The sequence below is a fragment of the Engystomops pustulosus genome, chromosome 7 (assembly GCF_040894005.1).
Source record: "Engystomops pustulosus chromosome 7, aEngPut4.maternal, whole genome shotgun sequence".
NCBI lineage: Eukaryota > Metazoa > Chordata > Amphibia > Anura > Leptodactylidae > Engystomops > Engystomops pustulosus.
The window spans coordinates 12,694,570-12,721,078 of NC_092417.1; the positions used below are offsets into that span (position 1 = coordinate 12,694,570).

General features: G+C 43.3%; 3 protein-coding genes across 6 annotated transcripts in view; 2 read left to right on the forward strand and 1 right to left on the reverse strand.

Annotated features, from left to right (window-relative positions):
• The window catches only part of TNFAIP8L2 (TNF alpha induced protein 8 like 2), a 36,483-nt gene extending 23,586 nt beyond the window's left edge, over nt 1–12,897 (forward strand). For all 3 annotated transcript variants that reach the window (XM_072114797.1, XM_072114795.1, XM_072114794.1), the window contains exon 2: nt 9,983–12,897. In XM_072114797.1, the coding sequence (XP_071970898.1) occupies nt 9,986–10,546 (561 nt within the window). In that variant the 5' untranslated portion in view covers nt 9,983–9,985 and the 3' untranslated portion in view covers nt 10,547–12,897. The remainder of the gene's footprint in view (nt 1–9,982) is intronic.
• Nucleotides 12,898–15,466: 2,569 nt separating this feature from the next.
• Nucleotides 15,467–22,587, reverse strand: LYSMD1 (LysM domain containing 1). Its single transcript, XM_072114800.1, has 3 exons — nt 22,100–22,587; nt 18,978–19,288; nt 15,467–18,031 (listed from the first exon to the last, which is right to left on the reverse strand). The coding sequence occupies exons 1-3, from the start codon at nt 22,262–22,264 to the stop codon at nt 17,866–17,868; spliced, it is 642 nt and encodes a 213-aa protein (XP_071970901.1). The 5' UTR covers nt 22,265–22,587; the 3' UTR covers nt 15,467–17,865.
• SCNM1 (sodium channel modifier 1) lies at nt 22,515–25,800 on the forward strand. 2 transcript variants are annotated; one of them, XM_072114798.1, is made up of 8 exons: nt 22,515–22,730; nt 23,093–23,163; nt 23,255–23,343; nt 23,487–23,584; nt 24,164–24,255; nt 24,425–24,567; nt 25,294–25,417; nt 25,504–25,800. In XM_072114798.1, the coding sequence occupies exons 1-8, from the start codon at nt 22,680–22,682 to the stop codon at nt 25,604–25,606; spliced, it is 771 nt and encodes a 256-aa protein (XP_071970899.1). In that variant the 5' UTR covers nt 22,515–22,679; the 3' UTR covers nt 25,607–25,800. The 2 variants fall into 2 exon arrangements, with proteins under 2 accessions (XP_071970899.1, XP_071970900.1); XM_072114799.1 differs by lacking the exon at nt 22,515–22,730 and having other exon boundaries at nt 23,093–23,167.
• Nucleotides 25,801–26,509: the final 709 nt, after the last annotated feature.

The following is a 26,509-nucleotide window of genomic DNA, read 5'->3' on the forward strand; positions in this document are numbered from 1 at the left end:
GGGGCAGTATTATAGTAGTAATATTCTTGTACATAGGGGGCAGTATTATAGTAGTAATATTCTTGTACATAGGGGGCAGTATTATAGTAGTAATATTCTTGTACATGGGGGGCAGTATTATAGTAGTAATATTCTTGTACATGGGGGGCAGTATTATAGTAGTTATATTCTTGTACATAGGGGGCAGTATTATAGTAGTTATATTCCTGTACATAGGGGGCAGTATTACAGTAGTTATATTCTTGTACATAGGGGCAGTATTATAGTAGTTATATTCTTGTACATAGGGGGCAGTATTATAGTAGTTATATTCCTGTACATAGGGGGCAGTATTACAGTAGTTATATTCTTGTACATAGGGGGCAGTATTATAGTAGTTATATTCTTGTACATAGGGGGCAGTATTATAGTAGTTATATTCTTGTACATAGGGGGCAGTATTATAGTAGTTATATTCTTGTACATAGGGAGCAGTATTATAGTAGTTATATTCTTGTACATAGGGGGCAGTATTATAGTAGTTATATTCTTGTACATAGGGGGCAGTATTATAGTAGTTATATTCTTGTACATAGGGGGCAGTATTATAGTAGTTATATTCTTGTACATAGGGGGCAGTATTATAGTAGTTATATTCTTGTACATAGGGGGCAGTATTATAGTAGTTATATTCTTGTACATAGGGGGCAGTATTATAGTAGTTATATTCCTGTACATAGGGGGCAGTATTATAGTAGTTATATTCCTGTACATAGGGGGCAGTATTATAGTAGTTATATTCTTGTACATAGGGGGCAGTATTATAGTAGTTATATTCTTGTACATAGGGGGCAGTATTATAGTAGTTATATTCTTGTACATAGGGGGCAGTATTATAGTAGTTATATTCTTGTACATAGGGGGCAGTATTATAGTAGTTATATTCTTGTACATAGGGGGCAGTATTATAGTAGTTATATTCTTGTACATAGGGGGCAGTATTATAGTAGTTATATTCTTGTACATAGGGGGCAGTATTATAGTAGTTATATTCCTGTACATAGGGGGCAGTATTATAGTAGTTATATTCCTGTACATAGGGGGCAGTATTATAGTAGTTATATTCTTGTACATAGGGGGCAGTATTATAGTAGTTATATTCTTGTACATAGGGGGCAGTATTATAGTAGTTATATTCTTGTACATAGGGGGCAGTATTATAGTAGTTATATTCTTGTACATAGGGGGCAGTATTATAGTAGTTATATTCTTGTACATAGGGGGCAGTATTATAGTAGTTATATTCTTGTACATAGGGGGCAGTATTATAGTAGTTATATTCCTGTACATAGGGGGCAGTATTATAGTAGTTATATTCTTGTAAATATTTAGGTCTTCAATGTTTTGGCGTTATCCAGTTTCGTGTTGATTCTCAAGTGTTGTATCTTATCAGATCACATGATTGGCTTCTGTTCTATAGAGGTGATACCGGGTCAGAGTTACTTTTCCTACTTGGCTCTAGAGTGTAATATAGAGTCACTGACAGGACTGAGGAAATAGTAGATGGATTACCCCTTTAAATTAAAGGGAGGTTAGCGCTGGTACAATCCCCTATAGATTATATGTAAAGGGCCACATCATACACTTTCTGCTTGGATGCAGCATACACTTAGTCCTTCCCTACATTAAAGGGACCCTTTAAATTGTTAGTCCTGATCCTCCTGGTACATGAATAGAATGACGCTCATACAGTGTATACTGACACCATCCGTGGATTTATATTCCTCCCTTTCCCTGGATATTTTCCGCCTCGTTTGTCTCTTCTGGAATGTTTCTGTTTGTTATGTCAGGATATAAACAGAATTATTTCTTAAGACGACGGATAAGTGGAGCGCAAACATCTTCCCCAGGTCTGCGGCGGGGGGGGGGAGCGATCATCTGCAGAGGGATTAAGACTTCATTTTCTTTCATTTTTTTCTAGTATCTGCTTCAGGGTAAGCACTGCAAAGTATATACTACATTGTCCGCTCAGGACTCTGGGAAAGCCGAGTAAAGCTCTATTATCATTCATTCTGCTCACTCAGCTTTCCTAAAGATCTGAATGGCAGATCAGCCTGAGAACAGGAGGTGTATTGCGCCACCAAGACAAATAAACTTTGCAGTATTTTAGGAAAGCTGGGTGATATGTGTGATCAGCCCTATTGGTTGACACCCAGCTTTCTGTATGGAAGATTTGCTTAGTTATAAGAAAGCAGCGGTGACACTACTATATTATTATGGAAAGTTCCAGAGCCTAGGAAAGCTGGGTGAGCTGTGATCATCCGTATTGGTTGACATATAAAATATCTCCTTACTTTTTCACCGTGGAAAAGTTCCAGAGCCTAGGAAAGTTGGGTGACAATACTTTATTATTAAAAGAAAGAAAAAACAAAAAAGACAACGAGAGAGGACGGCGCCTCGTGTGATAACGTAACGTAAGTTGGTTGTCAGGTAAGTACTGGAGGTGCTCACCTGGACGCAACTTGCAAAGTTGCAAAGAACAGTCGGGGGGGGGGGGGGTGTTGATTACCCTTGATGGTAACTTCTCCTTACGGTTAATTCAGCAGCTCCCAAACGCTCCAATAACCGGTGTCCAATGGAACCGTGAGAGTATGGGTAAGGCGGAAGAAAGAATATGGTTTTGCGGATGGGTGCGCTTATAACCAGGAATGAGTAACCACAGCGAATTTTGGTAAAAGCTTGGTTTGTCTTTATTAGAAGTGATAGACAATATTTAGGTTCATAGGTAGTGACGCGTTTCGGGATGACCCTTCATCAGACCAATACTAGAAAATATTAATAACAACAAGAGAAGGAACATATATAGATAAAAATGTGTAAACAATTACATAAAAAAAGAGGTTCTAGGGAGTTGCATAGAGTAGAAGTGAAAACATAGGGAGATCGATGCAATTTAGCCGATATCAAAAGGCAGATTGTAAATGTGTAGAATGGAGTAAAGAATATAATAAAAATAGATAGTTAGAATCAATACATTTAAAAATATTGGATTAGATTAGAAGGTGAATCTGTATATACAGATATGTAAATAGTAAATATAGATGGGACGACGTGGTTGCAAACTACAATATGTAGGCCGTACCATCCAACCCTTGAGGGAACGCCTCAACAAACATAGAAGTAACATCAATAATGGCTTCCCCCTACATAGTGTATCCAGACATGCAGCACAGTATCACAATCGAAATTATAAAGAATTCAACATAACTCCAATAGAACACATCCCCCCATCTACCTCACAGAGATATAACCATTTGATCAAACGTGAAATGTATTGGATATACAAACTCCAAACTCTCGCACCAGCGGGATTAAATGAATCACTAGAAAATATCTTTTAATATCTTTCTAGTTCCCCACCCTATTGTGCTTTTTGTTCTGTATTGTTTTCTTGTTTCCCATACATTCATTCTCTACAACACCAAAAAATCCTAATTACCCACCACATGCAACCCGAGACATGGTTCTACTTTTTTACTAGTCTGTTGTATGCCTTTTATTTAATTTATTTTATTTTGTTATATATTGATTCCTATTGAATTTCAGCAATACATGTGTCTCTGTCATTGTTTCATACCATAACATTTTGAGTATATATATCTCTACTATTCATGATATACTTTATTTCCTATTAAATACCTACTGTATCATATGCTGTTCCATATGTATAACACCTGTTTATCGACACTATTTTTATACTTTTGTATGCCCTTGTATATGCTTATCCATGTGTCATCTCCCCTCCTAACTCTATGCATATCTTTTTATTCTCTATATTTATATATTTATTTATCTATATATTTATATACATATATGCTTTCCTCACCAGTCCTCACCCCCTTGTACATATTCTAGATTCCCATTTTCCCCTCCCCTCCCTTTTTTTGTCATTCAGCCTACTCTAATGTCTATGTTACCTCAGCCCATATAAGAACTCTTCATTCTAATAGGCATCTACTGCGCACGCGCCTCTTTCACTTTCTTCTCCTTTGAGATTAGGCGCGCGCGCGATCGCACCGCGCACGCGCCAGCGTCCGCATTCTTTTAAATACTGTCGGCACATGAGTACCCTTCTATTTACAGCCGCTGCACATCCCCTGCCCGGCTAACACAAGAGAGTACCCTAATATTCTGTCCTGACGGATGACATTTTTGCAAGACTGCTATTTTGATAAGCTGCAATTATAATAGGCTTCATTACAATTCATAAGGCTGCTATTTTTAATTTTAATATTACTTTTAATATTACTCTTACTCTCCATTTTTGTCATCCTTTATCACTGATACACTACATTAACTATATGTATGCTGTATATCCTTGCTTTGGCCCATTACAATGTTTAAGGCTGCCACTCTAATAGCACTATTCTCCACTCTCCGCTCTCTATATTCATTAGTTATTTATTTATTTATCTATTTTATTAACTAACCATTCAATTATTTTATTAATTATTTATATATTCATATATTTAATTTACCAATTTTATACTCCTCGCTCTTCCATCTTACTACTCATAATGCACGTCGTCCCATCTATATTTACTATTTACATATCTGTATATACAGATTCACCTTCTAATCTAATCCAATATTTTTAAATGTATTGATTCTAACTATCTATTTTTATTATATTCTTTACTCCATTCTACACATTTACAATCTGCCTTTTGATATCGGCTAAATTGCATCGATCTCCCTATGTTTTCACTTCTACTCTATGCAACTCCCTAGAACCTCTTTTTTTATGTAATTGTTTACACATTTTTATCTATATATGTTCCTTCTCTTGTTGTTATTAATATTTTCTAGTATTGGTCTGATGAAGGGTCATCCCGAAACGCGTCACTACCTATGAACCTAAATATTGTCTATCACTTCTAATAAAGACGAACCAAGCTTTTACCAAAATTCGCTGTGGTTACTCATTCCTGGTTATAAGCGCACCCATCCGCAAAACCATATTCTTTCTTCCGCCTTACCAATACTTTATTATTGTCCCTATTGGTTGACATCCAGCTTTCCTTACCGTGGAAAAGTTCCAGAGCCTGGGAAAGCTGGGCGAGAATTCTTCATATTAATACGTATGCATATTTTCCCAGTTGCCTATAATCGTATATAATACATCGTATTTTAGACAGATTAGCCATTCAGGTCACTAGGAAAGCTGTGTTAGCATGAAAATTCCTTCTATCAGCATCTTCCCAGCTTTTTCCTGCAGATACAGAATAATTGTATACAATGTAGCATATTCTAATATGTGGAGTCACTCAGGACTCTGGGAAAGCTGTGTTTGTTGACGGCCATATTGGTTATCGCCCAGCTTTCCTTTAAAATTGTGAAGTTTTCTTGGTGGCGTCTAGGGGGTTAACAGGACGCTTCGGATAAGAAGAAGTGAATGTTGCTTGCATTGTGTTTTTTGGGCTGCTCCTTCAGGGGGCGTATGACCCGCAGCAGGAGAGTAGAGCGAGGCGACGGGTCAGATTGGAAATCGGATCTGCGGTGACAATGGACGGCGCGGTTGGGGGCGGCGCACCTGACAACAATGAGCGGAGCGGTAGCGGCTGGTGAAGTGTCAGACATAATGGCTGCTTGTTTGCACAGGTCGCTGCGCTCTAATTAAACAGGAAATACTTCCTGCATCCTGCGCGGCGCATCCTCACAGCCCGGCACAGGAAGAACCGCAGCAGCCGGCTCCGCTCTTCCAAGGAATGAGACGTTTATTGGTGTGACCTGTTAGATCCATTTTTCACAATGCTGCTGATACTATGTTTCAGGCTTGTGTGTCCTCACACTGCTGTGCTCTGAGCTCTCTAACTGTTCTGGGTGAACGCTATAGTATTCAACCAAATCAGCAATCCAGAGTCTAGAGTGGAGGGTCTGTGGTGAAGATTAATACTGAGAGCAGTGTGAGGACACACCCCCTATACTGGCATAGAAATCCATATTTCACAGTCCTGCTGCTACTAACAACATACACAAAGGTCTGATTACACATCCCTTTAGGGACAATATCTAAGACTAGCTGCAGAGAACACAGAGCACAATAGTGTAAGGATACCCCCCTCTACTGTAATATAAATCCATACTTCACAGTCCTGCTGCTACTAACAACATGTACAAAGGTCTGAGAACACATTTCTGAAGGGACTATACCCAACACTGACTGCAGAGAGCACAGGGCACAGCAGTACAAGTTCACAGCCCCTATACTGGAATATAAATCCATACATCACAGTCCTGCTGCTACTAACAACATACACAAAGGTCTGATTAAACATCCCTTCAAGGACAGTATCTCAGACTAGCTGCAGAGAACACAGAGCACTGCGGTGTAAGCATACACCACTTATATTGGAATATAAATCCATGTTTCACAGTCCTGCTGCTACTAATAACATGCACACAGGTCTGATAACACATTTCTCCAGGGGCTATACCCAACACTGACTGCAGAGAGCACAGGGCACAGCAATGCAAGTTCACAGCCCCTATACTGGAATATAAATCCATACATCACAGTCCTGCTGCTACTAACAACATACACAAAGGTCTGATTACACATCCCTTCAAGGACAGTATCTCAGACTAGCTGCAGAGAACACAGAGCACTGCGGTGTAAGCATACACCACTTATATTGGAATATAAATCCATGTTTCACAGTCCTGCTGCTACTAACAACATGCACACAGGTCTGATAACACATTTCTCCAGGGGCTATACCCAACACTGACTGCAGAGAGCACAGGGCACAGCAATGCAAGTTCACAGCCCCTATACTGGAATATAAATCCATACATCACAGTCCTGCTGCTACTAACAACATACACAAAGGTCTGATTACACATCCCTTCAAGGACAGTATCTCAGACTAGCTGCAGAGAACACAGAGCACTGCGGTGTAAGCATACACCACTTATATTGGAATATAAATCCATGTTTCACAGTCCTGCTGCTACTAACAACATGCACACAGGTCTGATAACACATTTCTTCAGGGACTATACCCAACCCTGACTCTTGAAGGCTGCACAATATCCACAAATCATAGCCAGGTATGGCGATGTGTCCGATCCACTTTCTTTTTAAAGGGATTGTCGAGAATTAGAGACCCTTTGAGGAGAGCAGAAGTACTATATGGGGGACACCATTACTGTGAGGTCATAGGGCAGCACTGCGTAGGGTCTACACTAACTGATTAGTCAAAAGCTGTTCCTCTCGATTCCCCGACCCTCATGGATTGATAGAGAGTGCATGTGTTTTCAGAGGGCAGGGGAGGATAAGCGGCTACGACCTACCTCTGGTGATGACTTATCTCTACAAGTACAAGCAGTCAAGCGCGTTAATATTCGATCTGCCTGGTCACCACTTCCATGTACATAGGAGGATCGGCAGATCCGGAGACGTTTGGCCACCTTTGCTCTCTAGGTAAACATAATGAGCTGTAATTACAAGTCTCCTCCAGGCAGTGTTCACTCAGAAGGAGCCAAGAAATGTACGGTGAGATGTCTTCAGGCTAGGAGTCTTCCGAGCCAACTATTATTTGTATAACCGGCTTTTACCGGAACCTTTTGTCAGGTCCAATAGTGGTTGGGACACAGAAGTTTAGGGAGATCCTTTTCTCCGAGAGTCAATGTTCTTCACGCTATTACCTCACCAGCTCTTGCTGCTTCTTGAAGGACCAAGGTGCACATCCATTTCTTGGTCATTGTCATGGACTTGAAGCCCTCAGAAGGTCACCATTTCCAGAGGTGTTCTCCACATCCTGGTTCCTTTGAGGGTTGGCCCGTTTTCTTAGATTTGGTGATTCAATGGACCTCTTTATGTTGGATCTCCTGTGTGGATTTCAACTTGCATCAATCTTCTGCTTCCTGCCATGACCTTCTACTTGACTAGAATCTGTGCACATTCTGTGAGAGCCCCTGACCTTTCTTCATACCCAACAACCCTATCCTTGTGTCTCTTATCCTCAGGATCTCTGTCACCTACAGGAGGACCTCTCCAACATCTAGTGACTTAATGATCTCCATGAGTAAAGTCCAAATTCCTGTCTAAATCCCTGTTAAAGGGTGAAAACCACAAGACCTCACCCTTAAGAGTGACCCAAAGCCACGTTGTCAGTCCAGAACGTGTTCTTTGTAGCACACAAATCTTCAAACATTCGGTGGCTCTCAGGATCCATGGTCACCATTAGTATGGTTGGGAAACCAAGTATGAATCTGCATCTGCCTTCTTTCCATATCTCGGAGAGCTTCCAACCAGAGGGACATATTGGCAGCCAGTCTCCATATCTGTATTATATTATATCCAGATATTAACCACAAATATGCTTCTAATTATCTCCAGCACGGAGAGATTTAACTACTACCGATACTCCACTACATTGAGCTTCTTCTTAAAGAAGTTCTTGACCGGTGGTGTCCTTCCTCATGTCCTTGACCGGTGGTGTCCTTCCTCATGTCCTTGACCGGTGGTGTCCTTCCTCATGTCCTTGACCGGTGGTGTCCTTCCTCATGTCCTTGACCGGTGGTGTCCTTCCTCATGTCCTTGACCGGTGGTGTCCTTCCTCATGTCCTTGTCCGGTGGTGTCCTTCCTCATGTCCTTGACCGGTGGTGTCCTTCCTCATGTCCTTGACCGGTGGTGTCCTTCCTCATGTCCTTGACCGGTGGTGTCCGTCCTCATGTCCTTGACCGGTGGTGTCCGTCCTCATGTCCTTGACCGGTGGTGTCCGTCCTCATGTCCTTGACCGGTGGTGTCCTTCCTCATGTCCTTGACCGGTGGTGTCCTTCCTCATGTCCTTGACCACTGGAGTCCGTCCTCATGTCCTTGACCAGTCTTGATAATTTGACCTTCTAAGTTAAAGTCTTCAGTTTTTGGTTATAAAGATTCGGAGAAGAACTAGGGTGTTCCATAATCAACTGACCTTCTTCTTCAAAGAAACGGTATGGAACCAAGTCCTGGTCACTTCCCACATTCTCCTGTCCTTCAAACCCTAAATTCTTCGTCTCTACAATGTTGTATTTGTAAGTGGTCCTCTTCAAGAGTAAACAAAGTGTATGAAGAGCTTACATTATTTTTGTGCTGACCTCTCTGAAGTAATTTGGTCCTTGGTGGAACTCCTTAATGTAACACTTAAGGGTTCATAGTACGACCATCTTTACGTAGTCCCTCATCATCAGTCATACAATGTTTTTGGATAATGGGGTGATGGTTTGATCTGATGAGGATGCATTTTGGAATATATTAACCACAAAAATTCTCCTAATGATCTCCAGCCCAAAGGAATGTAAACACCACTTATAGGCCCCTACTCGAGGCTTCTTATAGAGGAATTCTTGGTTGGTGTCCAGAGATCAGGGAACGTCACATAGCAAGGTCCTTGAGTTGTCTCGATTATTTAGATATTGGAGTGTAAGTCTCAAATATTTGTTTATAAGTCCTAAGAGTGACTGGTGTATTCTGTAATCATAGTCTAGACCCTCAGTATTTTTAAAGAACGTAAAAGATGTGGTAAGATATTAGCGGTTGGTTGACCTTGGAGGCTATTATTTCCAAAGAAATGGTCTCGAAAGTTGTCTTGTCTACAAAGTTCTCCTAAAATGGAAAAAGATGGTTCAATATTAGAAGCTGTGTGAGCAGGGCGGCCATCTTCCCCAGCTACATGGTCTACAACGTAGGATTCCCTTTTTCAGCGTTCTCCTGGTTCTCAACCTTGAACCTTTTTGGTCTTCGCTAATTTTTCGAAGACCAACAAAGATGGACAAAGCTTACTGAGAAGTCAAGCCTGTTGGTCAATCTTTACCGAATCCTTCATTATTAATGATCAAATGTTTAAGGATGTTTGAATATTTGAGGCCAAGAGGTCTCAAAATGTTCTACCAGATATGGTTAAATATCTTCTTCACACACTATTCAACTGTTTCTCCTTTTACTTGTTATTACAGACCATGGAGACCTTCAGTTCGAAAGATCTTGCCCTTCAGGCACAAAAGAAAATCTTGAGTCGCATGGCCAGCAAATCCATGGTGAACATGTTCATCGATGAGACAAGTAGTGAGGTCCTGGATGAACTGTACAGAGTGTCCAAAGAATACACCAAAAACAAAACCGAGTCTCAAAAAGTCATCAAGAACCTGATCAAGATTGCGGTGAAAATCGGCGTCTTGTATCGTCACAATCGCTTCAGTCCCGAGGAACTGGTCCTGGCGACAGATTTTAAGAACAAGCTTCACAACGGAGCGATGACGGCCATAAGTTTCTACGAGGTAGAGTTTACTTACGAGAAGGATGTGCTGCCCGACATCCTCACCGAATGCAAAAACTTGCTCCTACGCCTCGTCGACAAGCACCTGACTCCCAAGTCCCATGCCCGTATCCAGCACGTGTTCAACCACTTCGCGAACAAAGAAATGCTCAGTCAACTCTACGACCCCAACGGATCTATGAAGCCCCATTTACAGAAAATCTGCCAGGGAATGAACAAATTGATTGACGATGGAAAACTTTGAGGAACATGACCAGAAAATGTCTCAAGATATTGGACTTTGTCTGGAGAAGATCATTAATCGGCATCTTGACCATGAACGGTATTCACCGGAAGAGCTTTGAGCTAAGGGTTCCCAAGTGTTGATGATGGGACATCCTAAAAGTTAAGACTACAGAAGTAGTTCAACAGGAATACATACACAGTAGGTCTTCTGGTCTTCAAGAAGCCACCCTTGAAAGGATAAGCTGTTGTGCATCTTGTCTTGGTACAAAGACATTGCAAATTTTTGAAGATCAATGGTAACTCCTTCAAAGACTTTAGGTGGAGATGGATTGACTCTATGGTTATTAAGGGGACCTGCGTCACCCCACCTCTACAGGATGAGCTTAAGCACCTCTTCCACCTACGACTTGAACTTTTGTCTACAAACGTTTACACCATAAGAACCTGCCTGGAACTATTTATGTCTCACGTTCTGTGACTTTCGAGTATTTGGTACATTGAGGGCAGATATTTTTGTTTTTGTGATTTACAGGGACTACGGGCAACTCAGAACACAACAATGGAGGTGCAACTTTTGAGATGATGGTGAGGTCCACAACCCTACCATTGAACCACTTGGGTATTGGTTGATGTTCTTTGGTCCAGAAGTTTGAGGGTTTACCACCCAAGATGACCATCCGTGATGGCCTCTTGCATTACAAACTAATGTTTACACACCCCCAAAAAACTTTTGTGTCCCAAAATACTGTAAATAAATCTTAAAAGGGAAATTGACACACAGTGGTCCTGTGCGAAGGATGGGTCCAAAAAAAAGGAGACCAAAACACCCCCCCCTCCCGTTTTTTTTTTTCTGTTTACCTGGCAAAGAAGTTCATGGGATTCATCTTGAGGATCCACCAAATCCCAGTAGCAAAATCTCTGTTATCTGGGGGCTTCCCCCAATCGTCATGCGAGACGCGAAGAACTGATGTCATCACTTCTAGTCCACCACTAAAATGGCAAATTTAGATTTTTCTCTCTTATTTTTCAACACTTTTAAAAAAAAAATCTAACAGCCCATAGCCCCCGATAGGGGATATACAGAAACTTATAGCTTCCCCTGCCATTTCTATAAATGGCTATGCACTTAGCTCCCCCTACTGGTGGTAACAAAGAGACAGAAATTAAATGTGTTCTCCAGCCATTAAGTAAAAGGGGTTAAAAAAAAAGCATAAAAAACAAAAACTAAAGAATGGATACTCACTCCCCCGATTGTTCACCGCTCCTAATCGAGAAAGTTCCTGGGTCCCTACTAGTCTTGACTTCCTGTTTCCTAATGAAAGAACAGAGAGGTCAGAGGGGTCTGGACACATCTGGAACAGAATACTTCCAGGGGATAAAATTAAGAGAAAATAAAATTCCAGACACAACCTATTCACAGGGGAAGTTTTTATAATTTTTTTTTTAAAGGCTTATAAGAAAACGGCACCTAATTCACAAAAACCTTGCCTTCTGCGGCTATAGAAGTTTTATTAAAAGGATATCTACAGCGTCATCAAATTCCATCCTGATAAACCAGGGACACTTACCCATAGATCCAGGCACCGTGACTGTGGGAATCTTCTAATAAATTGTTATCCATGGCCTCCTTCCTTCTAAAATCAACTTTTATAAATATGCTAATGAACCAAAAGGCCTCTAGGGGGTGTTATCAGAGCCTGTTCATACTGCAGCTTCAAAGGCTGTTACACTGTCTCCCCGCGACGCTCCCTCAGCACTTCATCCTTCGATCTGCCTAATGTAAACTCACACAGTGATACAGGGAAGTGCTCCTGCCCAGTGTAACGGCCTGTGAAGCTACAATATAGAGAGGATCTGGTAACATCCCTCGGTACCTGCCTCCTTTTAAAAGTGGATTTTATAAGGAAGGAGGCCATGGATAACAAATATAAGAAGATTACCACAGTCCCGGTGCCTGGATCTATCAGTAATGTCCCTGGTTTATTAGGATGGATTTTCATGGTAGATTTCCTCTAAGCTTCACACAATTTTTTCATGTTAGGTGTTGTACTCACATATGGCCTACAGGGGTCCTGACTGCAGCAGTTATGTACTTTTCAGGTACATAAAACCAAAATTATTTATTTTTAAAATAACAAAAAAAAATTAAATTCTATTAAAAAAAATAAGTAAATAAAACTATAAAATATATATAGTTCCTATTTTTTATGTTTTAATCACCAGGATGTCATTTTAACAAAGTAACCACAAAATGATCAAAATGCCGGAATGTCATTTGTTTTCCTTTTTAAAGTGCAATTTTAAAAAACGTGTATTTTCTGTGCCTATGACTGAAAACAAAAATTTTCTATGTTTTCTAAAGTTTTATTTCTGCAATAAATGTCTTGTTGTGAAATGATATTTTTTTTAATCTCCTCTTTTTTAAGTTCTCTATAATATCATTTAGTAGCCATTTTGAAATGGCCATTTTTTTTTCTTTTTTTTTTTTTTAAAGGGTTGTCTAAGGTTTTTAAGTTATGTGAATAGGGGATAACAAGGTAAATTGGTGAGAGGTCCTACTGCACCGCAGCAATCTGGAGAACAGGGGTCCTATTCTAACTAACTATGCCAATCTATTCAGTTCCATAGGAGCAGTTGGCGATTGCTGAGCACAGCGCTCCACTATCTCTAAATGGTCACGTGCCCATCCTACCACTCCACCCATTAGTGAAAACGGGATCTCTGTTCTCCCAATCACAGCGGTCTTGTTCTTACTAATTGGGTGAAGGGACAGGATGTGCATGTACCCTGCCAATCTATTCAGTTCCATAGGAGCAGTTGGAGATTGCTGAGCACAGCGCTCCACTATCTCTGAATGGTCACGTGCTCATCCTCCCACTCCACCCATTAGTGAAAACGGGACCACTGTTCTCCCAATCACAGCAGTTTCCCCTTTCATAAAAGCCAGGGACACTCGTGTCATAGATTCTCTTAAAGGTGCAACACACATTTCTACTATTGCCGAATTGAAAGTGGTTGACTATGGGTGGAGGGGTCCGCTTTCTGCATTGGACGGTAAGGGCATCGGGACCACTGCATGCAGTAGATAAACGCCAACTATCAACTACTACTGAGTCATACTATGCGATTAGTAGTTGCAGTGCCTGGAAAACCCCATTAAGAAAGACATGCCTAAAGGGGTATTCCGGGAATATAAACTATTTCTATACCCATAATCCTATAAATAAATGAATACAACAAAGCTCAAATGTCGTTAAACACAAAATGGAGCTAAAATACTTTGCTTTTTTTATGGGCTTTCTAAAGTATGCAGTTATCTCCAAGATGGCCGCCACAGGATACTATAAGTCCCGTGATCCCTCAGTTTTCAGTAACAGCTCCTCCCTCTTATGCTCTGCTCCCAGTGCTGATGTAACTGACTGTCCTCCTCTGTTACTATAGTAATGATGTGTAACTGCTATTACTGCACATTGGGGGTCATTTACTAAGGGCCCGATTCGCGTTTTCCCGACGTGTTACCCAAATATTTCCGATTTGCGCCGATTTTTCCCTGTATTGCCCCGGGATTTTGGCGCACGCGATCGGATTGTGGCGCATTGGCGCTGGCATGCACGCGACGGAAAAAAACACGACGAATTCGGAAAAACCGCAGCATTTAAAAAAATAAATTGTCGCGGGACTCGCGCTTACCTTCACCAGGTATAGGCTCGTGCCTTCCGGCGGACCTCGGGGGAACTTCAGCGCAGCAGCGACATCTGGTGGACAGTGGAGGAACTACCTTAGTGAATCGCCGGAAGACCCGAATCCACCGCAGAGAACGCGCCGCTGGAACGCAAATGGGCCGGGTAAGTAAATCTGCCCCATTATCTCACTGAGATGACGTCTCACCACAACACTGGTCATACTGGGTGCACTGCAACCAACCGACTAAAGCAAAATTTAGTGCTGATCACATGACCTGCCCAGGCAGGTGCAGGACTTGCGATGTGGTCATGTGACCAGTTTCTCCTCCGCCGGGACAAAATCAATGGACTGATTAAAGGGTCAGTAGCATTTTAATTCATTATAGTCTATGCCCACAACATTTTTTTAAAATCCCATATTAGCTTATATTTTAATGATTCATTTGAATATGAATTATACTTATTCCTGGAATACCCCTTTAAGGTGCAGGACACAGCACCTACAGGACCACATGTTCACAGTGACCCAGGAGTTGGGTTTCCCTATAAAATAAAAATCTATCCATAGAATTTTACACAAAAACACGGAAAACTCTCTCAAAACTTTATCGACAATTGACATACATAACCGGTTACAGTCCTTTTGAGTTAGACAAATACAGACTTAGCCGCACCTCACTTTCTAACGCCTGGAAACTTTCCCTGCCTGGAGATCAGATGTCTACAATGACAGATGGCGAGGAGGGCTTTGTCTTCAGATTCCAGGGCAAGGTGTGGTGGCGTCTCGTACACGGTTTTCGCATCTCTTTGGCCTGTAACATGGAGGGAGGAAGAAGTTACAGAAGATCTGAGGGATCGGAGAATAGTTGTCCATCTCCTATCCCCGGGTCCCATCAGACAAGGCCTCAAGCGCGCACGAACGTTTATCGAATAAAGTTGGTTCAAAACATGGGCTGCATCGTCATGGAAACAGTGCTGGGTAAATGAGGCCTAATGGATATTTGCCCTCTGAAAACAGATTATTAACTCTTTAATGTCCAACGATAGATATGTTATTTTATACAGTATATTTAAAATTTTCTTTAATTTCAATTTATTTTTTAATCTCCATTTTAATAATTTTTTTAAATCTATTTTGAGAATCCAAAAATAATTCTTCTCATAATTATAAATGTATATGAATAATAACAAAAATACTTTCAACATTTCGTGAATCGCATTTTAACCCCTTGTGCCCGCAATAAATTAACTTCACAATTGCCCGGTTTTTTAAACTGGTTTATTACTTTTGGACACAGTAACAATAAAAGTAATAAATTATTTCATACAAAAATTTCTACAAAAACTGCATCACTACACATTTTCATTTTCTCCAAGAACATGTGTGTCGATGGCTCGCAAAACTGAGGTTTTCGAGATTTCATAGCTCCATTATATCCAGGTCAGAGACTGTTAAAGGGAGTGTACCAGCTCTGAAATCACCCCACAAGTGACCCCAGCATTGGGTAGAGCACTTTATCAGCTTTCCAGACATATTCATTTCTGTTTCCCACTGATTTGTCATTTTAGAGGAAATTTTACTTTTGTCTTTATGTAAATAAGCTTTTCAGTGCACCAGGGGCGGAGCCATGTCTCTTAGTGCACCCGTTTTGTCTTTCTATGCTGCCAAACATCACCCGCTACTGCCTGTTTACATAATGATTGACATTACTTTGCAGGAAAAAGGTGTTTAAAAAAAAAATAAGCCCGTGTCTGACTGGGTTTCCTTAGGACCACCAGATGAAATCAATTTGGGGGTCCACTCTTCATTATCCCCCAGGAAATATAGTCCACAATACTCTAGTCTCCAAATTGTGGTGTTTTCTGATGGACCTGTGGGGTTCAGTATTGGGTTGAGCCAGGGCCCACTGGAGGATCCTCTGGTACTCTGGTGGGCCAGTCCGACACTGGGTGCAGCAGACATGGCTCCGCCCCAGGTGCACTGATGAGCTCCTTTGCATAAAGATAAAAATGGAATTATCTTTGAAATGACAGTTCATTGAGAAACAGGAAAGGTATCAGTGGAAAGCTTATAAAGTGCTCTATACAATGATGACTTTACTTGTGGGGTGTTTTTGGATGTGATAAAATCCATTTAAGGAATCGTCATGTAGACCGGTCGATCAGGGCGAGTATAGCCAATAAATCAGCATAAAACAGAGAGAGAAAGAAAAAGGAGACAGAGACAGACAGACAGACACAAAATAAAATCACATTAAAATAAAAAATTATAGGTCAGTTTCACACGTTCAACATTTTTCTTTAAAAAAAAAAAAAAAAAAAAAATTAAAATCTAAAATAATAATTTAAAAAAATTATAAATATTTGTTCAGGCCACAAGATAATGATCCGACGTGTAAGCGCGTACTCTTATCATTGTCGTCATACGTTAGCAGTTATTCCCCTCAAAATAAAATGATTCAAACAGTTACCTTTTAGTCAAAGATAAAAATTGTTTTTTTTGGGGAAAAAAAGGTTCACTGAGGAAAAAAAAAATTCTAATAGGAAAGCTGGTTTACCTACAATTTAGCCAAACTATTGGTTTTCTAGGAGCCTAGTTATTTAGGGACAGAGGTGTCATACCAGGCACAACCTGTGGATGAGTGAGGCGCCGTTTCAGGATAAATACAGCCAAGTTTTTCTAATCCTGCACCGATATGGGGGAAATACTAACTAAAAATTTGGGATTCCAAATTTTTGACAATAATCGACCACATGACTCCAGCAAGAATTAATCACCAGGATTAATTACAGTTCAGGAGCCTAAGAAAGCTGGGTGACATAGCAGTGGAAATTTTCATACCTCTGCTGTACATAACCACAGTTCAAAGGTCGTTGTCTACCACGGGCAAGTGACCTGGACTTTAACCCCTTTAACAGCTCCGCTCCTTTATATCCGAGATTCCATGAAAAAAAAAAAAAGTGCCAAATCCAGTCTCATCAAGAACTGACAATCTGAACTGTGCGGTAACACAAAAATGACCTGTATTTACGGCAGAAACGATGCATTACGGCAAATTGTTCACAGCAGTGCAGAAAAGCATCTACCTAACAGTAAAGTAGAAAGGTTATAGGCACATAGACACAGAATTATTGCAGGTACTGGACCGATATAACGAGACTTTTTACAGTACGATGGCGCCCCCGTCTGGTGATAAATAATACAACAGTCCTATGTAGGTCCACTTATATAGGAGTATATAAGCATGCTGGAGGTCAAAGGTGAGGACGATCCCGATACGGTTTTGGATGAAGACGTTCCACAGGCCCATGAAGAAGTTGTGGGGTGCACTACTATTTAATAACCAGGGGTGTAACACACAAATAGATGAGGGCCAGTAACAGCTGTGCATAGGATTTCTAATTTATAGACCCTGAGATACATTAAAAAAAATAGTTAAAAATTATTTCTAACTAATAAATTTAAATAAATTAAAATTAGCATTAAAAAGAATTTGGGATCCAATGACCTCGGGTGTCGGTTTTGAAGAATTTGATCTTCAGCGTCCAACTACAGAAAGTCAAGATTCGAAAGTAATTTTGTAAATTTTTGAAAGAAATATTAAATAAAAGAGAGTGAAAAACTAAAACAATAGAATAGTAAAAGAGAAATAGGTCAGAGTTTAAATATCTCATCTTCTCGATCTCTAAGAATCGTTGCCCGGGTGGTGACGGTGAGGGGGACGGGTCCGAGGCGGGAGCGCTGCGCAGTTTGGGGAGAGCCCGGGAGTCTCGGGTCTTGGTAGCCAACCGTTACTTCGGTGGAGTCACCTTCTTGTGCTCTGAAATATATAAAGTAAGGTTAGAAATTTGTCACGTTCCTATTAAAAGGTTTTAAAGGGGTTTATCCTAAAGTTGCAGCTATCTTGTTTCTGATTGGTGGAGGTCAACAGTTGGGACGCCTACGATCACTGATCAGTGACCACTGTATGAACGTCCCTCATGTCATGTCCCTCATGGATGGCTGATGTAGTCATGATGGCGCCAAAACTAAATCAGTGACCCATTAACAACCTGTTAAATTCCATTCATTCAGTTACAAAGTGCAATAACCCAGCTTTTCCAGGGTCCTAATCAACAAATTGTCCCATTCTGGTTCTGGAAAACCTGAGAGGAAAATTCTTTTGAGATCTGTAGTTTACTCTGATTTTTTGAGTTACAATGGCTGCCATCACCTCCCTTGGATTACAGTAAATGTACCCCCTCTAGGGGTTGTAACCCAGCTTTTCTGATGATCTCAAAGCAACCCATCAAAGCGATATGACTGGAAGTGGAACGTGTGAACGCACTCTGACATGTACTCATCATCTCACAGATGGATGGCAGCAGCCATTTTCTGTGAGATTATTACCGTATTAATTGATAAAATATGAGGCACAAAATGGCTGCCGCCACATTCTCATAACAGGGCCACCTGTTACATGTTTAGTTGCTGGGGGCAACAGGGAAAGCTTCATAAATCTCCTATAACAAGATGGCCGCCTTTTTGCCGGTGTTTTGACTTTCCTTCAGTGAAGAACAGAAGCAGCCATTTTGTGTGTGGCTATATGCGCACTCTTACCATAAATATCAATTTGTAAAACAAAATGGCTGCCATCACTCTTTTAAAGTGACAATATCGCGCCTAAAATAAACACTACTTGGCGGACGCAACCATGAAGGCTTACATTAGTGATGAACCATTGGTTGCTATAGGTTACAGCACAAGAGGAAAATGTAAACACTTACGGGGACTCCACATCTCGCATCTTCTTGACCGCTGCCCTCTTGGAAACACGAATTCTGGTGTCCAGTTTGCTCATGAAGTCGATTGCGGTGACCTCGTCCTTGCGGGCGTCCACGGACATACTGCGTTGAGGGCGGTTCGCCTTCCCCTCCTCCTTGTGTGCGTTATTCTCCCCCCCGGTACCTGAACCCTCTGCATGGTGCCCGCCGTTGGTCAGGTCCGGTTGTTCGGCCAAGACAGGGATGCTGAGGTATTTTTTGAGGAATATTGAGTCGTTGGTGTAGAGTCGATTTTCCCTCTTGATCTGCTCCATCTGTAGAGGGAGACAAACAGGAATGGAGTCACATGACCTGGGAATCGTGCGGTTTATGTAAATTGGATGTCATCTACATTGACTTTTATAGTGTATGGAAGAGGCGCCCTAATACCTCATGCCTCATACTATTATATCAAAGGGAAAACTCCGCTACCCAACTTTCCTAGATTCCTGAATAAAAAAAAAGACAGAGCAGCCATGTTGGAAGAGGGCAGCCATTTTAGGAGTCACCCAGCTGTCCCACTAATAGCGGAAGTCACCGTGAAGCAAGAAAATTATGTAATATAAGAATTTCACAGGAATTTTCCACTTTTAGAGGAAGTCCGTACAGACCACAAGTAACAGCAGTGACACCCACAGGGGGCGCCCATTACACAACCCTGGAAGAACCTACTGCACTTGTTATGTGTAGACATGTAGTCACTTGTTATGGGACTTATAGACATACTGGGAGTAGTAGTACAATAGCACTGTACAGATGCCGAAAGCATACTAACTATTTCCAGTGAGTTTTCAGCATGGAGGTCTACTGGGCATACTGGGAGTTGTAGTACAACACAAAATCAAAGATATGGAGCAGCTGTCTCTTCTTATTGTCTCCCTATATTCGCCTGACCCAATAGGAAGCTCAAGACCCTTCAGATAACGTTGCACACATGCTGGGAGTTATAGTTCTCCACCAGATGCCTGTATAGAGATAGTAGTTGGTTTCTCAGTTGAAGTCTACTGGAAATGCTTGAAGTTGTAGTTCAATAAGAATCTTACAAAACAAGAGTCTGTCTTTCCACGAGCAGCTCCAGACCCTACAGTGTGGTCTCTTGGGCATGCTGAGACTTCTAGTCCCCCGGGCAGTACTCACAGTGATGCCATACATCTCTAGTCCCCCGGGCTGTACTTACAGTGACGCCATACATGTCTAGTCCCCCGGGCAGTACTCACAGTGATGTCATACACCTCTAGTCCCCCGGGCTGTACTTACAGTGACGCCATACATGTCTAGTCCCCCGGGCAGTACTCACAGTGACGCCATACATCTCTAGTCCCCCGGGCAGTACTCACAGTGATGCCATACATCTCTAGTCCCCCAGGCAGTGCTCACAGTGATGTCATACATCTCTAGTCCCCCGGGCAGTGCTCACAGTGATGTCATACATCTCTAGTCCCCCGGCCAGTGCTCACAGTGACGCCATACATCTCTAGTCCCCCGGCCAGTGCTCACAGTGACGCCATACATCTCTAGTCCCCCGGGCAGTACTCACAGTGATGCCATACATCTCTAGTCCCCCGGCCAGTGCTCACAGTCATGCCATACATCTCTAGTCCCCCGGCCAGTGCTCACAGTGATGTCATACATCTCTAGTCCCCCGGCAGTGCTCACAGTGACGCCATACATCTCTAGTCCCCCGGCAGTACTCACAGTGACGTCATACATCTCTAGTCCCCGGCAGTGCTCACAGTGACGTCATACATCTCTAGTCCCCGGCAGTGCTCACAGTGACGTCATACATCTCTAGTCCCCCCGGCAGTGCTCACAGTGACGTCATACATCTCTAGTCCCCCCGGCAGTGCTCACAGTGACGTCATACATCTCTAGTCCCCCAGGCAGTGCTCACAGTGACGCCATACATCTCTAGTCCCCCGGCAGTGCTCACAGTGACGTCATACATCTCTAGTCCCCCCGGCAGTACTCACAGTGACGTCATACATCTCTAGTCCCCCCGGCAGTGCTCACAGTGACGTCATACATCTCTAGTCCCCGGCAGTGCTCACAGTGACGTCATACATCTCTAGTCCCCCCGGCAGTACTCACAGTGACGTCATACATCTCTAGTCCCCCCGGCAGTGCTCACAGTGACGTCATACATCTCTAGTCCCCGGCAGTGCTCACAGTGACGTCATACATCTCTAGTCCCCCGGGCAGTACTCACAGTGACGTCATACATCTCTAGTCCCCTGGGCAGTGCTCACAGTCATGCCATACATCTCTAGTCCCCCGGGCAGTACTCACAGTGATGTCATACATCTCTAGTCCCCCGGGCAGTACTCACAGTGACGCCATACATCTCTAGTCCCCCGGGCAGTGCTCACAGTGACGTCATACATCTCTAGTCCCCCGGGCAGTGCTCACAGTGATGTCATACATCTCTAGTCCCCCGGGCAGTACTCACAGTGACGCCATACATCTCTAGTCCCCCGGGCAGTACTCACAGTGATGCCATACATCTCTAGTCCCCCGGGCAGTACTCACAGTGACGTCATACATCTCTAGTCCCCCGGGCAGTACTCACAGTGACGCCATACACCTCTAGTCCCCCGGACAGTACTCACAGTGACGTCATACACCTCTAGTCCCCCAGACAGTACTCACAGTGACGTCATACATCTCTAGTCCCCTGGGCAGTGCTCACAGTGATGCCATGCATCTCTAGTCCCCTGGGCAGTGCTCACAGTGATGCCATGCATCTCTAGTCCCCCGGGCAGTACTCACAGTGACGTCATACATCTCTAGTCCCCCGGACAGTACTCACAGTGACGTCATACATCTCTAGTCCCCTGGGCAGTGCTCACAGTGATGCCATGCATCTCTAGTCCCCCGGGCATTACTCACAGTGACGTCATACATCTCTAGTCCCCCGGACAGTACTCACAGTGACGTCATACATCTCTAGTCCCCTGGGCAGTGCTCACAGTGATGCCATGCATCTCTAGTCCCCCGGGCAGTACTCACAGTGATGCCATACATCTCTAGTCACCCGGGCTGTACTCACAGTTATACCATACATCTCTAGTCCCCCGGTCAGGACTCACCGTGACTCCATACTTGAGAGCCAGCCCCGGGAGCGTGTCCCCTGGTTGCACCAGATGTTCCACCTTCCTGACGCGGGCCGGAGAGTACGGTGATTGGACCAGGCTGCCATAGGAGCGCGTCCTGGAGCCCCGCAGCAGCCCTGAGTCCCCATCTCTGGAGGCCATGCTTCCTGAAGCTTAATGAGGCTCCTTAACTCTATCACATGGTGTGCACCAAGATAATAATAATGTAATTACATGGAGAACAAACAAGATGTTGTGTATCACATGATCCCCGCCTACTGGAAGGGAGATTCCAGCATGGACTACTACACCAGCTCCAGTGACCACCCCCAGCCCCTTCTATAGCATGCACTTGTCAACAGCAACTGGCCAGCGGTGACAGCTGCAAAGCATCCTGGGCGGTGTAGTCTCCGGGCTCAGGAATGGCGTAATAGGCGTGACCATAAAAGACTACTTATCCCGGCATGCAACGGATAGCGAGAGTGACGTAGATCACCAGCACAGGCGCGTCCGCACGTCCAAACTACATCTCCCAAGAAGCTGTGCGCGGAAGTACGGTGGCCGGTGAGGGAGAAAGATGTCGTTTAAACGGGAAGGGGACGATAGCAGCCAGCTAAACGTATTAAAGGTAAGTAACAGCGACCTAAAGGTGAGGTCTATGGTGATTATGGGGTGGGGAGGCCTGTGCACAGCATCCCTTTTTAGGAACAGCGTTACAGGTGCTGGTGGACTACAACTCTCATCATGCTTTGATCTGCTTTCACTTCTCCACCTGTTTGGGGCTATAGATTTTTGCTTCTAGTGGGGTCAGGGATAAATTTGGGGTTTTTTTTGTCTGTAATGTGTGTTTATAGCTTTACCATAGGGTAACAATCACTAATGATATGTCCCTTTAAATGGGCGGACTCAGGAAAACAAATATGGCAGCCACGAGTGAGCACTTAAAGTGGAAAAAACCCAAAAATCTTATCTTATTTTTTTTCTATACAGAAAAGACGAGTGGCGGATTTATTGTCCAGTTTCATCCCGGAGGACGAGGCGCTTCTCCTGAAGAATGGACAGTAGGTGGTGAAATGGGGGGATAACCCACCTCGAAATGGGGTACACAGGTTTGGGGTGGAGCTTAAGTGTGTATTGTATGTCGTTTCCCAGGTACGCCTGCACCGTGTGTCACCACAGACCGGTCTTCCATACCATCGATATGTTATCCGTGCACCGGGGAGGAAAGAAGCATGTGACCTGTGAGTACCTGATCCTATGACAACACTTCCTGTATCAGTGTTTGGGCATAGAGCAACCTACACACCGAATACATGAATATCCGCATGTACATGGCAGCCAGACAGGAGGTTCATGGGATTATTATGGGATGTGCTCCCTCCAGGTCTGCAGAACTTCTACAAGAAGAAGGCGGCTCATCGTAACGAGGTCCAGAAGCGCCGGCACGAGGAGTATGTCCGGGCGGAGGAGGCCGGGGAACAGGTGTGTGTACCCCAGGGGTGACTACTGTAGTAGAAGGGAACCTGTCACCAGATTTTACTGCATTAAACTAGCACCCCCCATGTGACAAGGAGTAGAGACGAGTTATATTTTACCAGAGATCAATCAAGTTTACAGGCGGCAACACTCCAAAATCTTCAGTTTTATAGCACCTAGAAACATACTGCTGGTGTCATTTTAAAGAGGAGAATTAGATCACAGGTAAACAGAAATGGAAGTAGTTAAAGACAGGAAATGGATCTTTATCTACATCTTATATTTCCAACTATGTCTTGTCTCTATCTCTGGTTCTGTATACATGTGATCTGTAAGACGGGATTCCCAGCTTCAATATAACATCAGTACTACAGTATGTTTCTAGGTGTGAAAGAACCAAAGTTAGAGGAGTCTGAAATGACCCTACTCTGAAGAATCTGAACTTGACTCCTCTCAGGCAAAATCTGACTATTCTCTGCTCATTGTCACATCACCATTTTGCAGCTCCCCTGACACGAGGGTCACTGCTGGGCTGATCGGGCATCGCCTGTCATCAGTTCTGACCTCCTATTTGTTTCTCTTTAGCGCCCGGCTCCTCTTCTGGAACAGACCAGGAAGATTACCCAGCATGCATTGCTGAAGTCTGCACCGTACAACAGCTGCTGCACCAGGAAAAGGTACTAGACTTTACTATTTCTATAGGGACGATCCATCGCTACTTACTTTATAGGTTGGTGGTTGTCACCCCTGACCGTACAGGGACCAGAGGCCCAAACCCAAACTATGGGGGTGGATCTGATGATTGTTTGGAGATGAGATCTTACAGAGTTTTATTATATATTCCAGGGCAGGAGAGGGAAGAGGGAAGGACAGTTCTTCTAAGGCCGAGGACCCTCCCCAATCCTTGTCTTCTCCAGGGACTACTCAGCCAGACCTACCCCCAACCACAGCAGAGACCACCTGTCCTGAGCCGAGGAGCCGCTCTACAGGTGACATCTTATCATAGTGTATCCTGAGTTACATCCTGTATTATACCCCAGAGCTGCACTCACTATTCTGCTGCTGGTGCAGTCACTGTGTACATACATGACATTACTTGTCCTGTACTGATCCTGAGTTACATCCTATATTATACTCCAGAGCTGCACTCACTATTCTGCTGCTGGTGCAGTCACTGTGTACATACATGACATTACTTATCCTGTACTGATCCTGAGTTACATCCTGTATTATACCCCCAGAGCTGCACTCACTATTCTGCTGCTGGTGCAGTCACTGTGTACATACATGACATTACTTATCCTGTACTGATCCTGAGTTACATCCTGTATTATACCCCAGAGCTGCACTCACTATTCTGCTGCTGGTGCAGTCACTGTGTACATACATGACATTACTTATCCTGTACTGAACCTGAGTTACATCCTGTATTATACACCAGAGCTGCACTCACTATTCTGCTGCTGGTGCAGTCACTGTGTACATACATGACATTACTTATCCTGTACTGATCCTGAGTTACCTCCTGTATTATACTCCAGAGCTGCACTCACTATTCTGCTGCTGGTGCAGTCACTGTGTACATACATGACATTACTTATCCTGTACTGATCCCGAGTTACATCCTGTATTATACTCCACAGCTGCACTCACTATTCTGCACTGCACACCGCACTGTATTTGATAAATGTGGCCAATGTGTTGATATTTTTCAGGAATCTGTAAACCGTCTCACACAAAGAAAAATGGTAAGAAGAAGAAACCTTCAGAAATGCAGGAAGATGTGGGTGATGACCCTGAGAGACGGCGAGTGATGGAGCATTACCTGTCTCTGCGGAGGTGAGGCCTTCCTGCTGGTATAGACTATTGCTGGTGACTATAGCGCCCCCACGTGGTGGATATTATGTGCCGGTCTCTTTCCACAGCTCCGGGTGGATTCCGGATGGGACAGGAAAGTGGATAAAAGATGAAAATGTGGAATTTGACTCTGACGAGGAAGAACCTCCCGCACTGCCGCCGCCGCCATGATGGAAAGTTCAAGGTCAGAGATGTCATCACCTATCACACCGCTGCTCCCTGTACATCACTGGACATGACTGTGATATACCCTGCAGTACCTACTTTGCCTCATAGAGGGCGCCATATTCTCAGACATTCGGGACTCTACAGAACTGGCAAAAGTGTAAATTTGTATTTATTACTAAAAGTATAAAAATCTCCAATTTTTTTGTAATATGTTTATATGTTGGGAACTCGTGAAACTAAAAACAAATGTGTTTTAAAACATTTAATTGATTCTAATGCCTTCTACATACAAGTCTGATGGCTCCTCAGGACACAGAGGTCACAACCATCTAGAAGGACTTTATCTCCTGCCTCTGCTTCTCCGCCCTGCTTTACACTGCAGTGCTCTCCCTCCGCTCTCAGGTGTGGCGCCCCCTATCCTTCCTACTACCTGATGAGGCCTCTTATGTGGAGAAGGAGCCGCTACATCCATGGCTTGTATGTGACCCAATATCTACAGTATCTCCTCTGTAGTGACACCAGGCCTGGAGATACTATATACACAGCGGCTCCTCTGTAGTTACATGGAGGATACACCTGGCCTGGAGATACTATATACACAGCGGCTCCTCTGTAGTTACATGGAGGATACACCGGGCCTGGAGATACTATATACACAGCGGCTCCTCTGTAGTTACATGGAGGATACGCCGGGCCTGGAGATACTATATACACAGCGGCTCCTCTGTAGTTACATGTAGGATACACCAGGCCTGGAGATACTATATACACAGCGGCTCCTCTGTAGTTACATGGAGGATACGCCGGGCCTGGAGATACTATATACACAGCGGCTCCTCTGTAGTTACATGGAGGATACGCCGGGCCTGGAGATACTATATACACAGCGGCTCCTCTGTAGTTACA